Consider the following 24707-nt stretch of genomic DNA (forward strand, 5'->3'; position numbering starts at 1 on the left):
CCCTCCTCCTCATCCTCACACCTTCATCAGGACCGCTCAGGTTTTCCTGCTTCTCTCGCCGTCGCTGCGCTCTCTGTGTCAGAGTCGCCACCTCTTTTAATGGGTGTCACCTGCTGGAGTAATGGCCAGGGCTCAATGTGCCATAGTAGTAATTTAACACTGTCCCACACACACACACACACACACACACACACACAGTGATGGATTACTCCTGGGACTGTTGCAGAAGTGCTGTACGTTGGGCGGCTGTGCAGAGATACGACGGCAGTAAATTAGAGCATGCTGTTGTGTGTGTGTGTGTGTGTGTGTGTGTGTGTGTGTGTGTCAGTGACCACCACAGACTCACCTTGCTGGGAGAGCAGACAGCTTTCACCAGGTCGAAGCGTTTGGACCGGGTCGGTGGCTGGAGTCGCTGATTTCTGCTAAGTTCTCTGATTAGTTGGTGAATCGGAAACATGAAGGCGAGGAAGAAATGAAGAATTGTGTGTGTGTGTGTGTGTGTGTGTGTGTGTGTGTGTGTGTGTGTGTGTGTGTGTCAGTTTTGTGTCTCACTTTATCGCCTCCTGATGCTTACAGTCCGTTTCAGTGCGGTAAACTTTAAGCCTGGATTGGGCCCGGTTCTGTTAGATCAGAACCGGTTCTGTACATTCTGCTGTGGCTCAGTCTTCACTTCCTGAACAGATTTACAGTCAAAATGTTGTTTCCAACTAATTTTATGACTTTACCTGTTATTATTTTAAGGTAATGGTAACCTGCTAAACACATGAAACGTTAGCAGGAAGCTAACGCTAAGCTGCAGCGGAACCAGAGGTTCTGCTGCCGTGTAGCGTTTCTGATCCGGACCAGCTGGGCTGAGGCCCCTCCTCCATGATGCACATCTGGGTGTGTGTGTGTGTGTGTGTGTGTGTGTGTGTGTGTGTCAGTCTGACGCCAAAAGGCTCTTGACATCAGACTGACAGCTGAGGATGATGGATGAGCTGCAGAAAGTGGACAGTAATCAGATGGGTGTGTGTGTGTGTGTGTGTGTGTGTGTGTGTGTGTGTGTGTGTGTGTGTGTGTGATGGACAGCTGAGGCCTCCTAACACTGACATGCAGAGATGATGAGTATGTTTGTCATCGATTTCTCCCTCAGATCTGCGTCCAGACTCCAGATCCGTCTCGTCCAATCCGCTCCACAGCTTCCGCTCTTCTTCTCTGTTTACGTCTCGTTGTTTAAGCGTCGTCTCTGTTACGCAGAGTTTCCGATTTTCACCCGGTTTCCCCTTCCGACCACCTTCAGGACCATCAGGAGTTACGATGATCCTGCAGGTACTGATGGTCCACCTGGATCCAGGCTTCCAGGTACCGAGTAAAAAGGGGGCGTGTCCGATGAGGCTGGTGTCGTCTTGCTGAAAACCACCTGACTGGCAACAAACGAGGCGTCGCATCACCTGGGTCATGTGACTGCTTCATTTTGCGTGTCAGTTTTCAAAATAAAAGCCCGATGAGCCGCGCTGCATCATGGGTTTTGGTCTCGCATCAGGAGGATATTTGTCTTCAGTGGCCAAAATAAAAGGAACACTGACCAACATGGTTGATGTGTGTTGATGATGGTCATCAAATGTAACGTCTGTTTCTGGTTTCCTCAGTTGTAGATCATGTTGTTTTTTTATAACTATATTTTTGTGATTTTATGATGTAAATCTCTCTGAACTGCATTGTTGCTGAAACGTTCTACACAAGTAAACTTGATTAATTGTCTGAAATGGAGCCAGAAAGAGGAAAATCTGACATCTGGGAATATTTTGAGATTATCTTCACAATAAAATGATTCTTGGATAATAATTAATCCTCCACCTCCCAATTTCCCACCTTCTGCAAAGTTCCACTTTATTTGTAGTTTGATTAGCAGAGATATATCAGTGTTTCACAGCAGAAACAGATTTAATCCTGTTGCAGGACTAAAATTCAACATGTAGCCAAATATAAGGGATCAGAGCCAATTAGAAATCCTAGAAAAAGCGAATCCCCCAGCATGCACTGCTCTCCCAAGACACCAAAACATCAAATGTCTTTATTGTCAAATCCTCTATGATATAAAATAAAACCCAACACAACCACTGACCTTCAACATAAACCAGGATTAGACAAATCATTTTAATAATTAAAATATGACGATTAAATATGGTTTCATTGATTCTCCTGTTACTGAACATGAGTTTGATGAAAACTTTGTGACAATATTGCATTTAGTAGTTTTTGGAAGTTTGATCCACCTGAGTGACGAGGCTGTTAGTTTCACCAGCAGGTGTCACTAGTGAGTCATGAAGCATCGAGTAACGAACCTTTTGGCAAAGCAAAGGGCTGGAAAGGTTCATCGCTTCATGAGGCTTCATTTCCCTTCACTACTTGCAGGTTTTCCTGCCGCGTTCACAGCGATCCGGTCCATTGGATCCAGCGCTTTAGACGAGTTTTATCTGAAACATCCAACATGTCCGCCAAGGACCAATGAGAACGCAGCCTGTTGAATGTGACATTCAGCCAATCAGAAAGCGAGGAGACGTCATCCAGATGTCCTCTAACATTCAGTGACTCGCAGCCATAGACATGAGAATAGACCCTCATGGCCGCTCTCGCCTATTGTCGCTGACGAGATTTAGGGCGGCCATCTTGGAGCGGGCGGCCATCTTGGAGCGGTCCACCACTCCACTCAGCGTTACGTGTTTAGCAGCACAATGACGTATCAGCGCATTTAATCGATCATAACAGCTTTTTGTTACTGGAAACCATATTCAATCATCTATCAAAGCTACATTTATAAACAATTGTATTATTTAAGTATGTTTTTAATACATAGTTCAGCATAAATATGCTTAGTGGCTATAACAATAGAATAGGAATGGAATATTCTGATATTGATGAATGATGAGCAGATTACAAAACACACAGCCGTTCATCATTTATTTAATAAATTATTTAGTAATATCAATACATATTTATATTACTATACAAACACAAATAAATAATGATTAATACAGAATAATATATATTGGATACATGTTTATATGTATGGATGTATATACATGTATATATATATATATCTATGTTTTCCAGCTGACTAGTTCTATCTTCAGAGATTCAGCAGCTGAGATTGAGTCTAAACTCCGATGTGAGATTCATCAGTGAATCCGTCTCTCTTTATAGATTCTCCCTCTTCTTCCTCACATCATGTCTTTAGGAAACCTTCAAAACAAAAACGGAAGATTTAGGATGTTTCTTACTAGTGAGAGAATTACATATAAATAATAGTCTTTACCACCTGTGTAAACTTTGCTGGTGAATCTTATAACACATAATAAAAGTTTTATAATATGTGTTACATTGTTTCATTTCTAATATAGGCTCTTGTGTCAGATAATCTAAGTGAATGTTAGAGAATAATTAATTTCTTTAGATTTACAGAATCTCAGTTATCCTTCATAGCGGCTGAACCCGTATTACACCGAGCACTGTAGCTAATATTAGCTGGTATCTCGCCGGTGGACATAAATACAGTAAAGTAATATTATAATCACAATATATACACAATCATATGTCCATCTTACTTGTGACATGTTGTCTGTGGAGCCTCACATCAATAATCCATCGATCAGAACAACAATATCCTCAGTGCTGAGGCATCTTCTGCTGTTTTGGTTGAGCAAAGTAGGAGGGACGACCTCTCCAAGATGGCCGTCGTATTTCCTGCGCCGGAGCAGCCAATGCGGGGTCTACTCTTATATTATGTCTATGCTCGCAGCAGTCGGTGTTTGTAGGGGACACATTTCACGGTTACACCAAAAATCTGAGTTTGGGACCGAACCAGAGTCTGAGCTCATTCGGACCCGGAATGGCTCCGTGAAAGTGAAGCAGGTTCCCTTCGAATCGACGGCTTTAAATGGGACTTTTCTGCTCCATTGGCTTAAATTATATTAATTAAAAAAATAAATTAGTCAAATGTAGCGAGTCTCTGCTCATTCGTTGCTCATTTAATATTTAGAAATAATCAGACTGACAAAAAAAAAGTGCCGATACTCTAAAGATTTGAGAAACAAGGAGTTGTTTCTACCTGGAACCTGTTTTCTTCCCAGAGAAAATGATAAAGTAAAAAGTTTGTAATGGAGGTTTCTAGATCTGCTTTCTAGATCCGCCTCTGAGCAGCCAGCTCAGATGATATTTGTTATTTTGCTGCCCTCATAACCTGCTCTGATTGACGCTGTCCACTTTTCCCGTCCTGCCGCTCTGCACCCATTAACATCTCGCTGCTCCGATTTATTTCCGCCTTTTCTGTTATTATTTCTCTCATCTTCCGTCCTGCTCTTCATCTCTCTGCTCGTCTCGCCTCCTCCTCATCAGCTCCAGCGTCGAGTCGGGTCCGTTTGTTTCTCCGTCCGAGCCTCGACACCGTTCGGCGGACTGGTGAGCGTCGCCGACGGCAACGGGAGTAAACATGCAGCAGAAAACGACTCTTCTGCTGCTGCTCACGTTTCTGTGGTGAAAAATACAGAAAATCATTTCAGGATTTGAATCATCAGCAGCCAAAATACAGGATGAGAAACAATGAAGGAAAACACGAATAATTATAGTGAAATTAACCCCAGATTAAGTTTTTTAAACTGTCTAAATAGAGTCTCTGTTAGATTTTTAGTACATTTGTGTAGTTCTGCAAAGAGCTGAAACGATTAATCGGATTATTGGTTATTTTAATAACTAATTATTTTCTGGAGTATTCAGATTCAAAAAAAGCCATTTGTTAATAAAACAACATCCAGAGCTGTAAAAAACAGAGAAATATCTTCTCTTTTGTACATTTTCTCCATAAAACTTCTTAAAGTGTCAGTTTTAGCTTCACCTGGTTCAGATTCTCTAAAGGAAAGCAGCTATTCTATTTTAGGCAATAATACCTTCATTTTGGGTTTTGTTTTTTAAAGAATTACTTATGTATTTTAGTCTATATCTAATATTGCACAAAAGAAGCTTGAGGTTAAATCAAAAATCTTTAAATGCAAATTTTAATCTGATAATTCGATGGGTAATTAGAATAATCGGTAATATTTCGCCTAAGCCGTCTCAGTGCTGCCCTCTTTAGGCCAAACGGTTAAATTTTCCTCTGTTTGGATCAGTGCAGCCCGATCCGGGTGGAACGACCCGGCAGAACGAGAGAGAGAAACAAATGACTGGAGGGTCTGAAGATATCGTCAAAGTTACGACGCCGGATTAGAGCCAACGGGAGAGAGAGAGAGAGAGAGAGAGGGAGAAACAGACACAGAGAGAGAGAGAGAAACAGACACAGAGAGAGAGAAACAGACACAGAGAGAGAGAGAGAAACAGACACAGAGAGAGAGAGAGAAACAGACACAGAGAGAGAGAGAGAAACAGACACAGAGAGAGAGAGAGAAACAGACACAGAGAGAGAGAAACAGACACAGAGAGAGAGAGAGAAACAGACACAGAGAGAGAGAGAGAAACAGACACAGAGAGAGAGAGAGAAACAGACACAGAGAGAGAGAGAGAAACAGACACAGAGAGAGAGAGAGAAACAGACACAGAGAGAGAGAGAGAAACAGACACAGAGAGAGAGAGAGAAACAGACACAGAGAGAGAGAGAAACAGAGAGATTATTTTTCTGGAGAGATGTGAACGAGGGATGAACAGAGTGAGCGTCTCCAGCTGCTCTTCTTCTGCCTCCAATCTCTGCTGGGAGGAAATGAGAAACACACACCTACACACACCTTCCTGAGCGCCACACACACACACACACACACACACACACACACACTGGAACCATCAATATTTATCAATATTTAACTTATATTATTCCAATTAATCATTTGTAACAATAATGCCATTAATATTAATGCACTAATAATAAGTTTGAGTTTCTCCAGTTTGAATCTGGGAACCAGAAAGTTAGCTTGAAGCTACATGAGGAAACTTTGTCTGCCGATAAATTATCCCAGAAGTTATTGTGATAAACGATAATATAGCAGAAATGTCTCCTGGTCTTTAGCCTAAAGAGAAATCCTCCAACTGCAGCACATTGCATTCTGGGTAAATACAACCAAAGCTAACATGCTAGCCTAGCGCTAGCAGCAGAAATGTCTCCTGGTCTTTAGCCTAAAGAGAAATCCTCCAACTGCAGCACATTGCATTCTGGGTAAATACAACCAAAGCTAACATGCTAGCCTAGCGCTAGCAGCAGAAATGGCTCCTGGTCTTTAGCCTAGAGAGAAATCCTCCAACCGCAGCACATTGCATTCTGGGTAAATACAACCAAAGCTAACATGCTAGCCTAGCGCTAGCAGCAGAAATCCTCCAGCCGCTAAAATCCTCCATCTTGTTTCCATCTGGTGAAGAAGGAAGTTGCTCTCAGTGTGTCGTTTCCTTCAGTGGTTCTTGGTGCAGCGCCCCCACAGGCCAGGAGGGGAACAGGTTGGTTTGACTCAGAACCACAGCAGCTGCAGGTGGAGCAGATGTTCTGGTTCCAGTAGAACCGGGTCGACTGGACCATCAGGAGGAAAACCAGACTGACAGTCAAATCGATCTCTGCTTCCTCTCATCTGCTTCTGTTTTCCTTTTCTTCACATCCTGGTTCTTTACTCTTTGTCCACCGGACTCCTCCGATGTCCTCTACCTCCATCCCCCCACACACTTTCACTCCCTCCTCCATTAGCAGATTACATTCAGTCCCATAATGCTGCCACCGTGTCTTTATCGGCTCCCATTAGCTCTAAATCATCTTCTGCTTTGCTGCTGCACCTACTGCAACACACACACACACCTCAGTACTGATACACACACACACCTCAGTACTGATACACATACACCTCAGTACTGATACACACACACCTCAGTACTGATACACACACACCTCAGTACTGATACACACACACACACACCTCAGTCCTGATACACACACACACACACACACCTCAGTACTGATACACACACACCTCAGTACTGATACACACACACCTCAGTACTGACACACGCACACACACACACCTCAGTACTGATACACACACACCTCAGTACTGACACACGCACACACACACCTCAGTACTGATACACACACACACACACACCTCAGTACTGACACACGCACACACACACCTCAGTACTGATACACACACACACACACACCTCAGTACTGATACACACACACCTCAGTACTGACACACGCACACACACACCTCAGTACTGACACACGCACACACACACCTCAGTACTGACACACACACACCTCAGTACTGATACACACACACCTCAGTACTGACACACGCACACACACACCTCAGTACTGATACACACACACACACACACCTCAGTACTGATACACACACCTCAGTACTGACACACGCACACACACACCTCAGTACTGACACACGCACACACACACCTCAGTACTGATATACACACACACACGCACACACACACACACCTCAGTACTGACACACACACACACACACACACCTCAGTACTGACACACACACACACACATCTTCCTGTGTGTGTGTGTGTGTTCCTGTTGCCTTTGAACATTTTCCCAGAATGAGCAACAAATAGAGACAATAATTATTAGCTTCTTTTTTAGATTTCATCCTAAATAAATATAAAACATTTTAGAATCATCATTAAGTTTTTACATAATTTAATGTTGAATTCATTCTGTTATTACATTTCTTTATTTCTGCTTTTGTCAGTCATTTTATGAGATTGTTGATTTATTTTTCTAAACATAATAAATTATAATTATAGATATGATAATAATAAATAAAGGAATTCAATAACAATGCCAACATTTAATAGTTAGATTTAAATAAACAATAGTAATCCTATCAACTTTACCTACAACAATAACATTATGTTATTAATATTGAAGAAAAATTATGATAAAAACCTAATAATGCAGCAAAATCAAATAACGAAAAATAACCATGAAAATATATTTTTATTCAGTCAGTAAATGGACTGAACTTAAATATCCATCCATCCATTTTCTTCCTCTTATCCGGGTCGGGTCTCGGGGGCAGCAGCCTCAGGAGGCCCAGACTTCCCTCTCCAGCCTCTTCCAGGTCCTCCAGGAACCCCAAGGCGTTTCCAGGCCATAGAGAGACATCGTCCCTCCAGGTGTCCTGGGTCTCCCCTCCTCCTGGTGGGACCTGAACTCCTCACCAGGGAGGCGTCCAGGAGGCACTTAAATAGCGCTCAATTTATTATAATTCTTTGTTAAAAAGCCATAATCTGAATTACTCAGAAATATCTCAGTCTTCATAATATTCTTTTAATGTATATTTTTAGATAAATTAACTGTAAACATCCAGCATAAAACCTGTTATATTATTTTTATTCAGCGGTGGGCAGTCCCTGTCCGACACACCTGGACCCTCCTCCAAGTGTGTCGTCCTGCTAACGACCATCCAGGCCCAGAGTTTTATTTCATTTCATTACAGAGATTCTGTAAAATCTACCAAATGTTTCTGAATCTTAACTCATTTTGATCTGTAATAAATTAGAAGATTTCTTCAATAGTTTGATGTAATTTTTTAACATAAAGCTGATAAATAATAACAGCTCCTGAAATGCATTTTCTGATAAAGGATGTAAATAACAGGAAAACATTTTTTTCTCAAGTTTTACAATAAATTTTTCTATTTAATAAAACCAAATCAACAATTATCTGAAAAATGGATTCTGTTGTGAAAATAAACATATCATCTGTTCAGGTTAAATATGAAAAAGGTTTGAATTTAAATGACGCACAATCACGAATTTACATTATTAAAAGCTAATAACATAATTAAGGACATAATTTATAGAATCCATGTCCAGCTGGTTTTAAACCAAATATTATGTATATTAAATATAATCTCTGCCACCACGTCTGATTCTCATTGGTTAATCCAGATGATTTCTGTTCTTCTGTTTCTTAATCCTTAAATTGAGACGTTAAAGAGACTAAAATCAATTTCCTGCACCTGTTCCCTCTGCTGGAGCAGAACCAGGAGCCACTCAATCCAATCTGGGCTTAATGGACACACACACACACACACACACACACACACACACACACACAGGTAGAGCATCATACAGCCACAAACAGCTGAATACAGAAACCAGTGCAGACTGCCGGGCCTCACAGCGATATGTAAACAGATGAAGGCATTCATGCAGACACACTCAGTTAGCTCTGACATTAGCCACTTCCTGCTGCTAACTACATCATGGCCGCACTAAAGAGATTACCCACACACACACACTCTCCAGCAGACAGGCCCAGCAGCCGCTGGTGAAGCAACAGTCGGCTGTTTGCATCACAGTCGGTTCATTTCAGCGGATTGGAACCGGCTGGCCGGACAGAACCTCCAGAACCTCTGTGTCTTTGTTCACAGGAACAGCAGAATACAACATGGAGGCTTCTTTTTAAACACGTTCATGTTCATAATTTTTTCCGCAGCCGGTGATGCTGATTAATGGCCGTCTTGCCTCCATGTTGGGGAGGGACAGACACTGTAAAAACACCAAAACAACAAAAAAATACAAGAAAACAGAAACGTGTCTTAAAAACCAGCAGCTCTCTGATGGCGGCCATCTTTCTTTCACTGATTTCCACACACAAACGCAAAAGAACAGAAGAAGAAGAAGAACAGGAGCCAGCCAGATGTTCGCTTTGGCCGGAGGTTTATTGTGAACCGTTTTTAGGGATTTTTAGCCGATTATGTGTGAATAAAAGATAAATCGCATGAAAATCTGTTTAGTTCATCAGATATTCTCACTCTGTAACATCTGCTCTGGTTTTACCAAAATGGCCGCATGGTAACCGTGACGACCAGCCATGAGACGCATCAGCAGAACAGAACCGGGCATGGAGGGTCGCTGGGTCACGTCTGGGTCCAGTACCGCCTCAGCTCACACACACACACACACACACACTGCTCACACGCAGACACAGACTCACACAGACACACACACACTCACAGACAGACACACACCACTCACACACACAGACACACGCAGACACACACACACACGCCGGTCACACACACACACTAACAGACACACACACACAGTCACGCACACACACACACACACACTGCTCACACCCAGACACACGCACACACACTCACAGACAGACAGACACCACTCACACACTCACATGCCACTCACACACACAGACACACGCAGACACACACACACACGCCGGTCACACACACACACTAACAGACACACACACACACCGCTCACACAGTCACGCACACACACACACACACACCCCTCACACACACTCTGCAGTCCAATCTGCTGATTTCCTTCTCAGGAAGACGAAACCCTTCCCTCAGCTCCTTTTCCCAGAATGCTTTGCTTCTCTCTCCGTTTGCTGCCGGCTTTCTGTTCGTTGTTCCTCGGCGGTTCTGCCCGTCGGCCCGGTTCTGTTCTGAACTTTAAACGTTTCCAGTTCCAGTTAATCAGCAGAGTAACTCGGTTCTGATAGGTTAGTTAGTTAGTTGAGTTTATGTTTAATTAGGTTTTACAGTGTTTGCTCTTTTTTATTAGTTACTATTAGTTAAATATTTTTTTGTTAGTTTTTTTATAGTTTTTAGTTTTTTTCATACTTTGGTTTATTTTTATTTGCAGAATTCACAAAGTTCAAAGTATTTTGATTATGTATATATTTATTTTTCTTTCTCAACAGAAGAAACTTTTCAATAAATAAATTCTGTTGTTGAACAACCAGCTGCTTCTTGTTACTGTCACCATTTTGCAGTGCTGTAATTGGCAGACTTGGTCTTTTATTTTAATAATCTATAATTAGTCTTCTGAAATTATTGGAAATAATTAATGTAATTAAATGCTTTTAGACTCTTGTGTATTAAAATGACCAGAATAAAACCCGTTACAGTTTTAAGCTAATATTTTTTGACTTCAGCAGAAATCCACAAACTGAACCAGTTTCAGTTCAGCTGAGAGAAACTTAAAGTATAAAGAAATAAAGAAGTATAAGAATAAACAATCAGGAAACGATTGATAGCACAGAGGGTTCATTTTATGCTGAATCTGTCGTTTCCACTCTTTATTCTCTATTTTTATACATAAATGTTGTAAAACTGAAAGCATCTGATTGGTCAATCGATCAGAGAAATCCACCAATCAGAAGCCAGAACCGAACCGCGGTGATCAGTGATCAACACTGAGAAATTATATTTTCCAGATTCTCCAAACTCACAGTTTAGAATCAGAAAAATAATAGGAAATATTTCTAACTGAACATCGACCGGTCCAGTCGGTCCGTCTCGTTTTCCAGCAGTATTTTATTTCCCTTCATCTATTTTTCACCTCCTTTTAATCCAGATTCCTCCCTCCATTTATCTCTCCGCCTTATGTCCTTTCTTCATCTTGCACTCCTCCAGGTTTTATTGGCTCCATAAATGTCCCTAAGAGGCTCCGGTATCAGAGCAGGTCCAGTAGTGCTTAGTCCGGCCGATGGCGATTCAGATGTGAAAACACATTAAACCAAAATGGCCTTGGTGGCTTTAAAGTGAATTAGACAATAACAAATGACCAGCAGGGCGACTTAACCTCTACAACTATTCCTTCCCTTCCTCCTGATGAGAGTAACTCATCTGAATTTGCAGGATGTGTTTCAGGCAGAGGGCCAGAAAAGCTTTTATATCCATAAAGGCCCATGGATCACAGAGAATTGCATTAAGCTGTCCAATTTAATTACAGTATCGACCAAACATAATAGATACTTACAGGCTCCCGAAGAGCGATAGGCTGGAGGGCCAAACAGCGCGCTCCAAAAACGCACACACTGTCCATTTATAATGCTGATGCAGGGCCGGAGCTCAGCGCCGCGCGTGTCCGCCGCGGTGTGTGTGTGTGTGTGTGTGTGTGTGTGTGTGTGTGTCTGAGAAACGAGTGAGGAAGCCCAAGAGAGCTTTTTTAGAAGCTTAGTTTGAGTTTGATGCTACAACTCCCAGATGACTTGTTCTCTGCAAACATAACAAATAATCTAACACACACACACACACACATCTGTATTTCTATCCATATTACGACTTTACATGACTTCCATTCATTTTACTGCCTATATTAGGGACTAACCCAAATATTTTCAACACTTTCTGCTAGCTTTAACCATTACCAGCATAGAAACATTGACTAGCTTTGGTTTTAGCTGCTAAGTTGTCATTAAATGCTAAATCTTAAATGTACGCCTGATACATAAAAGAGAAAAAAAACTTGGTGTTTTTCCACTAATTATCAACAACGAACCAAGATCCAAAGGTTTTACATTTCATAGGAAAAGGTGAAAGAGAAAAGTAGGTCAGTTATGCTAGCTTGACTTTGACCATCTTAACATGTAGGTGAGCTGCAGAATTTGGTGTGATTTGGTTCAGTTGGCATTAAAGTAAGGCGACACACACACACACACACCAACTCTCTGATTGATCATCACTAGAGCAGATATTGAAATTAGCTAATCAGGTTATTCTGATTATTTAGTTAATGATTATTAATAATGGCAAAACAAACATCAGGCCTGAAAACATGAAGCTGTAACAGATTGAATGTTCTGCTCTTTATGTGGGAAATGTTTTTTTTTAATTTTTTTTAAGTTGATGTATACTTAAATGTAATCTCTGCAGGCTACTGGAGCTGCTGTCAGTCGGTTGCCATGACAACAAGTATTCACGTTGCATGAAGTAGATGGATAGAAAGATGGCTTTATTTTTTCCCCTGTAGGTAAATTGCACAAAGATGCTGTAAACCAGGGGGCCCCAAACCTTTTCCTGAGGGCCCCATAACGTTTCCCTTCTCTGCTGGGGGCCGGAGTCAGTTTGTAACAGAAAAGGTGTGACGACTGCAGGAGAGCCTAAATGTAAAAATATATTGTTTTCCAGAAAACACAATCAAATAACCCTCTCTGGGTTCTTCACAGAAAAAATCCAGGAAGGATTATAGTCCGTATTTTCCCAACTATAAGACACAACCCCAAAGTTTAGTTTTTTTTAAACCAGTAAACATCTAAGCCTCAGATTTCTCTGCTGCTCCAGGTTTTCCACAGCGATGCAGCAGCAGCAGAGGGGCGAACAGCCAACATCTGAGTCATTACAGGTCGATTGAATATCACGTTTATTACGTTGAAAAAGAAAAAGGTGCCAAGTTTAGATTTAACTGAACTGATTACGGTAGTTTCTGAACGGGAACTGTAACAAAGTGCTGATCCTTCGTGTTGCTACTAGCTAAATGTGCTAAATCAGTCAGTGGTTCCAACCTGTTTATTACCGCGGACCGAGGGGGAGAGAGGGAGGGGGGAACAGTCAGATAAGGCTTCTGCATGTTGATGTTCCCACTAAATACTGAATATGTCCTATTTGGGTTGTCTTGGCCCTTTTATCGCAGCCTGTGGGGTTTTTCCTGACTGGAAACGAGAATCCAACCTGCTAAATGTGACAGGTAGCCAATCAGAAAGTGCAGTGACGTCAGAACAGAGGGGAATCCCAACAGCTGATATATGAGCAGCTGAGATTCCGGTGGATATCGGAGATGATATGTGGAAATGTTTATTATTAAATCTAAAGGTCCTTATTATGTTTATTCAGTTAAAAATGTTAACTATGAAAAAACATATTCACCTCCAAATCATAGAGCAGCAAATAGAGCGGCTGCTCCCGTCGTCTTTCATCCACCACCTTTTCTTTTTGTTACGTCTTTTATCTCTTAAAATGACTCCACAAACTGTCACTACTGCTTCTACATCGTCATCCGTGTTGGTTATTCTAATTTCCCGCCATGTTGGGGTTTTACTGGATTATCCTCTGGAATCGGGATGTTCGTGACTGGAATCGGTTCGTGTTGCTCCTCCTGCCTTGGACACACGAACCGATCGAACCTGTTGGACTTTATCAGCTCTGTGGTCACAGAGGTTTGGAGAATCGGCCGACATTCTTAAATCTTTGTCCAAACCAGACTTAAGTCTCACAAGCTCTACTCATCTCCTCTCGACCACTGCCCAAACGCTCTGACTCTGGTCACTATGGTAACGTTTAAATATCCCTTCAAAATAAGATACAGAAGCGCCACAAAAACGAACATTTTACTTTAGTGAAAATTTTAACTCACGATAATGACTAACGGAGCCCTGAGCTTGTTTCTCTGCAACGAGACGGTTCCATCTGGGAGTGATGAGAGACAATAACACCTGAAGTGTTGCTTATATCCACAGCCTGCTTGGTCTCTACGTGGTGAAGCAGCTTGAAGCTTCATTCCCTCATTAGCAGCCGGTCGCCGCATGTTATGCAGAGCGGCTTGTAATGTGGGGCTCACCTACCGGTCCGGGATAAATCCATTCTCCTGTCTCTTCTCTGGGCCTTTTCCCCTTTGCAAAGAAACTTTCCAAAGACATCTGATCTGTTTCTTACTCATTTTGCTGCTTGTGGCTCAGTGTTGGCGCGCAAGTAACCAGACTTCCAATGATTCACTTCCTGCTAAAGAGCCCCCTGGTGGTTGAAGAAAAATCCACATATAAACAGCTTATAGTCCGGAAAATACGGTAAATGAAAAAAAATCTAAATGCTCTCTGGTATTGTTCAGGGGGCCGGACCAAATGTGGAGGTGGGCCGTAGTTTGGGGACCCCTGCTGTAAAGGATCAGGTTTCATTTTGTTAACAGAATAGTTCTACCGCAGCAGCGTGGCTGTGGATAAGTATCCAAATGGAAACAATAAAATTCAACATTCCTATCGTTAACCAAACCTAATTTAAATCTTAAAACCTGGTTTTGGTTCGCATTGGTCCTCAGAAAGTGGGTATATCTGCCAAACACAGTCTCAAATAGGTTAGCTAAACAAGTACACACACACACCTGCGCATACACACACGCACACATGTGCACACACACACACACTTAGCTGCATTTAGCTAGAAGTGCTGTCCCACTGCAGCCAGCCAGGCTGTCAAGCCCCCATCCACCATGATCAATATAGGGGGCAATATTTTTATTCATACAGCGCCCACTTAATTAAATCACTGGGAACAGAGGGGGGGGGGGTGGGAGGGGTGGGGGTGCAGGGCGCCAGAGCAAGGGCACCGAGGCAGAGGAGCGATGAAGAACAGCAAAGACATGAAGGAGAGAGATGAGAAACTGAGGCCATTCAGTGTTTCCTCCATTATGGCATCACTGCAACATGGAGGTCAAATCTAAAGGTCACTCTGCTCTAATGGGGGGGCGGGGTGGGGGGGTATTTGGGCTTTGCAGCAACATTTACCATTTATTTAAAAAAAGACAGTTATTGTTAGTGAGTCAAAAAGCTCTTAGGAGGATCAGAACAAAATGGCCACAGTGTTTCCAACAGAGAGCAAAACATTATGACCACCAGTCCTACATGGCCGCTTTGCTGTATGTCTGTATCTGGTGGCGAGACATGCTGCATGGATGCTGCAGCAGCCGCACCCCTCACACACACACACACACACACACACACACACACACACACACACACACACACACACTGCTGCAGAAACCAACGGTGTATCCCAAAGCTATAACCCAATGATTACTGCAGAAGCGCTGTCTGCGCTGATGAAGATTCACTCACATCAGCTAGCTAACTAGAGCAGCACGTCACTGCAATAGTCTTTCCAGTGTGGATACAAACATAAACATTAGCATGCTAACCTCTCAGGTTGGATTGTTTCCAAATTTCCCCATCATCCACTTAAATTTCAGGATGATGGCCATTTCAGATTTCAGATTTATTCGTATCCCAAATTGGGCAATTGATTGATCAAATTTATCTTAATTTTCAAGATGGCTGCCGTGGTAGACCCTTTTTAGCCAATTATTACCATAAAATGTTTCACATTTTCATGACTTGGATCATTTTCAACGTTGGTCATCCATCTTTTAAGTGACAAAATGCAGCAGAATCAGAAACTGAGGCCATGAAGGAGAAGAAAGACGGTCATCTTAACGGTTAGCATTAGCTTCTGCTAATTTTTTATGTTCTCAGTGGTTTACTGTATATTCTACTCATTTTTAACATGGTTAGAAGTTTATTGTTAGCATCTGCTAATTTTTTATGCGATTAGCAGCTTAGCATTAGCTTCCACTGATTTTTTTATGTTCTTAGTTGTTTAGCATAAGTTTCCACTAATCTTTTAATGTGCTTAGCCGCTTAGTATTAGCTTCTGCTAATTTATTTTAAGTATTTAGCAGATTATCATTAGCATAGCTAAGATTTTTTTGTAGTCAATTATTGATTAGTGAAGCTAACTGTTTGGTTAGCTGTGCCAGCATTGCCAGTAATTACTGCAGATTTTAGAGCAAATATATATTCTCCTTCACAACCTGAAAAAGGTTGAAAAGATCAAGAACACATATATAATTTCTGTTATTTAAAACATGTAGGCTACGAATTGACAGGGTTGTTGTGACGCAGAAATCTAAAAACAGAAAGCAGCTGATTGTTTTTGCGCTCCATCCTGAACCGCTGTTCCGTTTGCCAGGGGAAAATACTTCTAGCTCAGAACGTTTTGCATAAAAAGAAAAGGAGAATCGTTGCTTGACAGCTCAATACCACAGTCATGCTGTTTGCAGCTCAGTGCCAGCTCTGGGTAATATATATCCCTGCAGTTAGTTGGCAGCCATCGGTATCATTCAAGTGGAGTGGATCCGTAGCCAAGCAGTGGTTCTGATGGGAAGCTTCCAGTTTGAAATGCGTGGAGCTATACGTTCGTGACGTTGCCAGGATGCAGATCTGATGGGATAAAAGTTTTCCCAGAATAAATGAAGGTTGGAGGAAAAGCTTCCAGTGTTTATCCCCAGTTCACATTTCAGCATAAAACCATTTTCAGGCTCAGGACGTGGTTACTGTCCTCTCCTGTTTCATCTAAAATCCTGTGAGTGATGCCTTGGAGAATGACGTCATAACAGGAAATACTATGTTTATATTAAACTGATGTTCTTTTTATGCTGTAGTAGTTCTGGCCTGAAGACCGGCTGTAGGTCCAAACGGTAGAAAGCGAGAGGTTCTGAACACCTGCAGCATGACTTTGGTTTCACCCTCCAGCGAAGTGCCTTAAAGCCTGGAGAATATGAACCAGCCAGTAGTCAATATTTATTACTCTCTTTATGGGACAATATTAAATGCTGTTACAGCACCCAGGGGGGCTGAGCGAGAGCCAGACACGGGGAGAGAAAGTGATGAAGCTGTAGATGGATGGAGGAAGTGAGAGAGATGATGTAACACTCCAGGTTCTGACCAGGAAACGCTGAAACCTCCATGAGTCTTCCTGGAACCCTGAGATGAGTCAAAGACCCAAACTGTAAGACTCAAAAACATCCAAACAAAAACACTCAAAGACCCTAACTCAAAGACCCAAACTCAAAGACCCAAACTCTAAGACCCAAACTCTAAGACCCAAACTAAAACACTCTAAGACCCAAACTCAAAGACCCAAACTCAAAGACCCAAACTCTAAGACCCAAACTCTAAGACCCAAACTCTAAGACCCAAACTCTAAGACCCAAACTCTAAGACCCAAACTCTAAGACCCAAACTCTAAGACCCAAACTCAAAGACCCAAACTCAAAGACCCAAACTCAAAGACCCAAACTCTAAGACCCAAACTCTAAGACCCAAACTCTAAGACCCAAACTCTAAGACCCAAACTAAAACACTCAAAGACCCAAACTCTAAGACCCAAACTCTAAGACCCAAACTAAAACACTCTAAGACCCAAACTCTAAGACCCAAACTCTAAGACCCAAACTAAAACACTCTAAGACCCAAACTCTAAGACCCAAACTCTAAGACCCAAACTCTAAGACCCAAACTAAAACACTCTAAGACCCAAACTCTAAGACCCAAACTCTAAGACCCAAACTAAAACACTCTAAGACCCAAACTCTAAGACTCGATCCTTTCTGAAAGGATTGAGTCACAGAGACTCGGCACAGGGAACCTGTTGTCGCTACGACAACTTAAACAAGTTCTCTGTGCTGATACTGAGCATTTCTGTTCATGTGAAAGAAGTATTAAAGCTTTGAGTCTCCTTAGACACAGGAAGTGGGTCGGCTGGATCTCTGGCTGAGCCAGAGATATTATGGGATGGTTCAGATCAGAGCAGATTCACGAGGAACAGAAACTTGTAAATAAGGTTTAAATAACGGGAGAGACTGGCGAGGAGGGAGAGGAAGAGAGGTGGGTAAAAACTGGCAGAGCATTTGGCGAAGAGCGGAGGCAGACTGATTACTGGCAGGTTGCAGCTGTGAGGGGAGAGAGAGCGAGCCGCAGGCAGGCTGAGGGAGCGAGAGAGGTATAATAGAGCAAGGAGGAACCAAAGCTGACCAAAACAAGAACAAGAAATAATATAGAAAATCTAATAAAAATAACCACTGAAATAAAACAGAAACTATCTGATCTGATCAAAATTAAGAATAACGAAGAATGCTTCACTTCCACCAGCCTGTTCAGTCAACCCGACTCCAGTCTGTCTGCCTAGTCAAAGTCTGGTTTGGTTGGTGACCTCTATTTGACCTCTGACCTCTTGTCCTCCAGACCTCGGTCTGGGTTCGGTTGTAGTGAACTCCGGTTCGGTTTGAATGTGAACGCCAAGCAGACCAGAGACCGCTCCAAAAGCAGGAAGTGGACTACAGTGCAGGGCATTCTGGGTAAATCCAACCAAAACAAAACTACTAGCATTAGCCTAGCACTAGCAGCAGAAATGGCTCCTGGTCTTCAGCCAAAGACTAAAGAGAAATCCTCCAACTGCTAAAATCTGACACCTCCATCTTGTTTCCATCTGGTGAAGAAGGAAGTTGCTCTCAGTGTCTTCAGAGGTTTTTGTGTCGTTTCCTTCAGTGGTTCTTGGTGCAGCGCCCCCACAGGCCAGGAGGGGAACAGGTTGGTTTGACTCAGAGCCACAGCAGCTGGAGGTGGAGCAGATGTTCTGGTTCCAGTAGAACCGGGTCGACCGGACCATCAAGAGGAAAACACACTCATGTTTTGTCCATATCTGCGAAACTGAAAGGATGTCTATGCGATTAAACTAAATCAATTGATGATAAAATCTCTGGCCAGTGTGATGATTTGTGAATTCTCCTTTTTTGCGTTTGCATGTGGAAACCAGAACCAGCTGGTTTTCATCCTGCAGATGGAGAGCAGTGTTTTTTTCTCTGACAGTTTTTACTTCATTTCTACTGTTTTACGTCTCATTTTCTTCATATTTCAAGACTTATTCCCCGAATCATACACAATCTGATTAATGGCGTTTCTGTGTCATCACAGATGTTGCATTTTTATTTTTTCTGCCGTCTATATGAACACAAAAACAAAGATTTGTTGTTAAATGTGTTTTCCTATGTGGACAGCAGCAGCAGCGAGGCTCTTAAAGGGTTAACTGTAATATCCGCAGCATCAAAGGGCGACCTGCGAATGTTATTATTCTTCTCTCATGAATAATGGAGCCTTATATAAAGGAGGTGTTACACACACACACACACACACACACACACACACACACACACACACACACGTGGCTCCTTGCATGACCTCCAGCTGACAGAGGATCCCTCCGCCGTCCCAGCGGACCCCGGGTTTGGGGGGCCGCGTGGGGCCGCTGCGGCCTGGACAGAGGGCCCCTGCCTGGGTAAACCTCCAAGCAGTCGGGGGTCTGCAGCGAAGGTCTGGAAGACATTTACCCCATAAATTACTCTGAGCTTAGAGAGTCATGACTAACATGGAACAAACAACGCAGAGCAGTTTGTTCTTCCTCTGCTGCATTTTATTGCTCCTCCTCGTCTTCCTCTGTGGTCACCGCTCCTCTTCCCCTCTACATCTTAATCTCCAGATAATCTCTGAAATTTCTGTCATCCATCTTTTCTCCACCCAGATTGTTTTCAGTCATCCATCCATTTTCTAACACCCTTGTCCCTCAGTGGGGTCAGGAGGTGCTGCTGCCTCTCCAGCTAACGTTCCGGGCGAGAGGCGGGGTCACCTGGACAGGTGACCAGTCTGTCGCAGGGCAACACAGAGACACACAACCATGCACACACACACTCACACAGAAAGTTAAATTGGAGAAACCAATTAACCTGACAGTCATGTTGTGGGAAGAAGCCGGAGAGAGCCCACCATGCAACATGCAAACTCCCTGCAGAAAGACTGAGGCCGAGAATCGAATCCTGAACCTTCTTGCTGCAAGGCAACAGTGCTACCAACTGCACCACTGTGCAGCTCTGTTTTCAGTCAGTTTCACCATATTTCACAGGATTGATGGTTGATTCAAACAGCCAGATTAATCAGATTAATTGTTGCCTCTGGTTATCCTGCTGGTGTCGGCCGCCGCTCTTCCCAAAGGTCGGCAGGTCTGACCCTGGGATGAGTGGAGAACAGCTGTTAACATGCCGCTGTGACTCTGATTATTGGATGTTTTCAGGTGTTTATGATCCTTTGAGGCGTTTTAACATTTTCCTTTAGAAGAAAAATGCTAAACATAAATATCAGTTTTACGTTTCGTTTTCATGTCCAGCAAATTCCAGAACAAAAATAACATAAGAAAAACATCAACTGTTTTTATTTTTCCTATCAGCTGTTTGAATTTCAAGATGGCGGACATTTTTCAAGATGGCCACCATTTTTTAGACTTTTAAACTAATTGTGATGAAATGTTCTCCATTGTCAGGACCTGGATGAACTTTATGTCACATTGTATGTTTCCCTCTTTGGTCGTCATATTTATCAAAACATAAAGTGATAAAATGAAGCAAAATCAGAAACGGAGGACTTTCCTGTTAGTGCATCTCACACCAGAAAAGAAGCTAAAGCTAGCTTAATGTTTAGCACAAGCTTCTGCTATTTTTTTTATATATTTAGAATAGTTTCTGTAATTTTTTTATGTCTTTAGCATTAGCTTGCACACAGTTTTTGTATTTAGAGGTTTAGCATTAGGGTATCACATTTCTTTGTGTCTAGCGGTTTATAGCAGTGATAGCTTCTGCTAATTTGTTTTATGTTTAACGTTAGCAGAGCCAAGAACCTAGTTTGGAAAATTAGCGGTTAGTGACGCTAGCTATTTGGTTAGCTGAGCCGACACTGGCTGTATCTACTGCTGATTTAATGCTGTTTTTTTACCATTACACCTGTAGAAAATAAGCTTCCTTCTCTGCCATCCTTACAGTTTTGATCAGATTTGGTTAAAGTTTTCCTGGAACCAAGATTTGTTGAAACAAACTTTGAACCATCATCGCTTTCCTCATATTTAAATTTTTCCTTTTATAGTTTATAGTTTTTCTTTTAATTTTGTGTCTATAATAAATAGTGTTGAATTTTATTTGTTATGGCTTCAGATATGTAACATTAGCCTAAATTTTTATTATTATTTCAGTGATTTATCTGTGAGCAGATCTTTTTTTTTTTACTGATTTCTCCTCATTGTTTTAGTTTTTAATAAAAAATCGGCCGTATTTCTGTTTGGACCGCCTAGATTTCTCAGAATCAGACCCGGCTCTGCAGGAGGGAGTAAAGTTTTCAACCCCCAACAGCAACATGAAGGGAGGAGCAGCGAGACCAAACTGTCTCATTGCAGCTTTTATTTACTTTTTCTTCTGCCAGAACAAAGAACAAATAGATGGTAAACAAAACAATAAAATATTATTAGCTCTGAAAAGCCTGTAATAAATTACTTTTTAATGCTCCCTCCTCCATTTATTTTTCATCTACTTGTTTATATCTCACTGCTGCAAGCAGATGAAAATTACAGAAAGGTTTGTTCTGGTTCTGAAGCTGCTAAAGTGGAAGCAGATGGGCCGAAGGGAAGAGGAAGACATGGAAACTAGAACCGCAAACATGGCAGATACTCCCCGGTTCTGCTGCGCATTCAAACATCAAAACTGCATCATATGGGCCGTGCCAGCGCCGCCGCCGCCTGGAGCAAGCAGAACGGGTCAGAAACTGGATCAGAACCCAGATTAGAACTCGGGTTACAAACCGGGTCAGAACGATGAAAACCTCGTTAGTTCAGCTAAGCAGCTCCTTCAGCAGTTAAAGTCAAACTGTTCCAGAATTACAACAGATTTAACCAAAACTAGCAGCCATGAAGCCCAAACCCAGGTTCTGGTTCTGCTCAACCGGGTCGGCTTGCTGCCCCTCTGCAACTGATTGGCTGTAAAAGAACCATCCTTAACTTTCTGAGTGACAAAGAGTCAAGTTACTGTGAAATTATTCATAGTTTTCAGTTTTTGCACATAAAAATATCTAAAGTGACATCCTGAAATAGTATTAAGGACTAGAACGGTCTAGTCAAAGTTTCAGATGTTCTCCATCCACCCTGCATGAAGACCTGCAGAGAAACACTCTACACCTGTCCCATATGTAGAAATGCACTGTAAAACATTTGAGCAGTGTTTCATTGACTTAACTTTTTAAATCAAATCTTTTGAGTTTTAGATTTTAAATGTTTGAATTTATGAAAGATAAACTCTGTCTCCAACCGTTGAGTAAACAAAGATTTTTAGGTCAGCTCTTAAAAAGGGAGAAAAAAACAGGAGTTGGAAATATTTCCCAGAATCCTTAGCAGCAGGTTTTTGGAAGAGTAACTTTGTGTTAATAAGGTAAATATTTATATTATTACATCTGTCAGCTTCCAGTGGCTGAGAAAAACATCACATTGTTTAACTGATCAAACTAAATATTTGTGATCAGAATTCAGTTTGTGTAGCTATCTTTGTGGGGACTTTCCATTGACTTCCATTCATTTCTACATTCTAACTCTAACCAACCAAAACTGATTCACACCTGAGTCCTAAATCTGACCCCTGACCCAGGAGCAGCGTTTCCCCTTGTGGGGCCCAGGCTTCGGTCCCACAAGGAGCAGTGGGTCCCCACAGCGTAGTATGTGTCAGGAAAATGGTCCCCATAACGTATTACAAGCAAACGCGCGCACACACAAACACACACACTTCACTTTCACTGAATTTTCTTTTGTCTTTGAAGCTTTTTGGTCCAAATTGTTTCTCTGATCATAAATGTCATCATCCTTTGTTCTGAGGCAGAGTGTGTGTGTGTGTTTTTTCAATGTGTGTGTGTATTTTCAATGTGTGTGTGTGTGTATTTTTTCAGTGTGCATGTGTGTTTTCAGTGTGTGTGTGTGTTTTCAGTGTGCATGTGTGTTTTCAGTGTGTGTGTTTTTTTTAAATGCGTTTGTAATACCTTGTGGGGACGATTTTCCTGACATATACTATGTTATGGGGACCAATTGCTCCTTGTGGGGACCGGAGCCTGGTCCCCACAAGGGGTAACCCTGTTTTGGGTCAGGGGTCAGATTTAGGACTAAGGTGTGAATTGAGTTTTGATTGGGGTTAGGAAAAGGGTAAAGGTCAGGCTTAGGCAGTAGAAATGAATGGAAGTCAATGGAAAGTCCCCACAAAGATAGCCAGACAAACGTGTGTATGTGTGTGTGTTTTCAGTGTGTGTGTGCGTGTGTGTTTTCAGTGTGTGTGTGTGTGTTTTCAGTGTGTGTGTGTGTTTTCAGTGTGTGTGTGTTTTCAGTGTGTGTGTGTTTTTTCAGTGTGTGTGTGTGTGTGTTTTCAGTGTGTGTGTGTGTTTTCAGTGTGTGTGTGTTTTCAGTGTGTGTGTGTGTGTGTTTTGTGTGTGTGTGTGTGTGTTTTCAGTGTGTGTGTTTTCGATGTGTGTGTGTGTGTTTTCAGTGTGTGTGTGTTTTCAGTGTGTGTGTGTGTGTGTTTTCAGTGTGTGTGTGTGTGTGTTTTCAGTGTGTGTGTTTTCGATGTGTGTGTGTGTGTTTTCAGTGTGTGTGTGTTTTCAGTGTGTGTGTGTGTGAGGTCCTGTGACTGATGTTCTCTTCGTCTCGTCTGCAGGGATCTCAGTGAGAATCAGATCCAGGCCGTTCCACGGAAAGCTTTCAGAGGAATCACCAACGTGAAGAACCTGTGAGTAGATCTGCTCTTCCTCACTCCTCTTCCTCTTTACGCTCCTCTTCCTCCTCTGCTTCACACTGCATTGGGTCAGAACCGGAACCAGAACCATTTCAGGCTGCTTCAGCGTCCTGCACATGTTTACTGTGTCCTAATGCAGGCATTTATCCTGTCGCTGATCATTTATCGAGATAAACTTCTTATAAGAAATTTTGATTTATTGTTATAATAAATTTCAGTTAAACCCAAAACTGTCCTTATTGTCGGGATTTTTAGTTTTTACTATTTCCTACACGGTTTGCTCAAAGAAAGCATCAATAAACGTGAAGATATGACGAAACACTTTTACTATTTTGTGATGTAAATCACATCCTTTCTGTGACTCCTGAACTAAAGAGTCAAATTACAAACAGGAATGTTTTTCAAGAGCAGGATTTGTGTCTGGGGGACTGTAGCTGCTGTGACACACAGTCTTACAGTTACCTAAAAAACTAAAGTTATTGTCGTCAGTTTTATCGTTATCGCTGTCAATGCGGTTGTCATGGTGACAAATCGTAGATGTAAACATCCAGAACCTGATGTCGCACCGGATTGGTCAACCAGCAGGACCTGAACCAGCTTCGACTCCGATGTTTATCGTCATGAACGCTTCGCTGTCGCAGAGATTATTTCATTCATAAAACCTGAGCTGAGTGTAAATAAATCAATAACTACAACGTTCATGGTCAGATCAGAGATCAGAGATCTGACCA

At 42.1% G+C, this 24707-nt stretch overlaps 1 protein-coding gene across 3 annotated transcripts in view; it reads left to right on the top strand.

The window, feature by feature from the left end:
* The window catches only part of slit3 (slit homolog 3 (Drosophila)), a 226983-nt gene that overhangs the window by 94855 nt on the left and 107421 nt on the right, over positions 1-24707 (top strand). For all 3 annotated transcript variants that reach the window (XM_081611949.1, XM_081611952.1, XM_081611951.1), the window contains one exon: positions 23899-23970. In XM_081611949.1, the coding sequence (XP_081468075.1) occupies positions 23899-23970 (72 nt within the window). The remainder of the gene's footprint in view (positions 1-23898; positions 23971-24707) is intronic.

Source organism: Poecilia reticulata, chromosome 10 (genome assembly GCF_904066995.2).
Source record: "Poecilia reticulata chromosome 10, P_reticulata-male-v2, whole genome shotgun sequence".
NCBI lineage: Eukaryota > Metazoa > Chordata > Actinopteri > Cyprinodontiformes > Poeciliidae > Poecilia > Poecilia reticulata.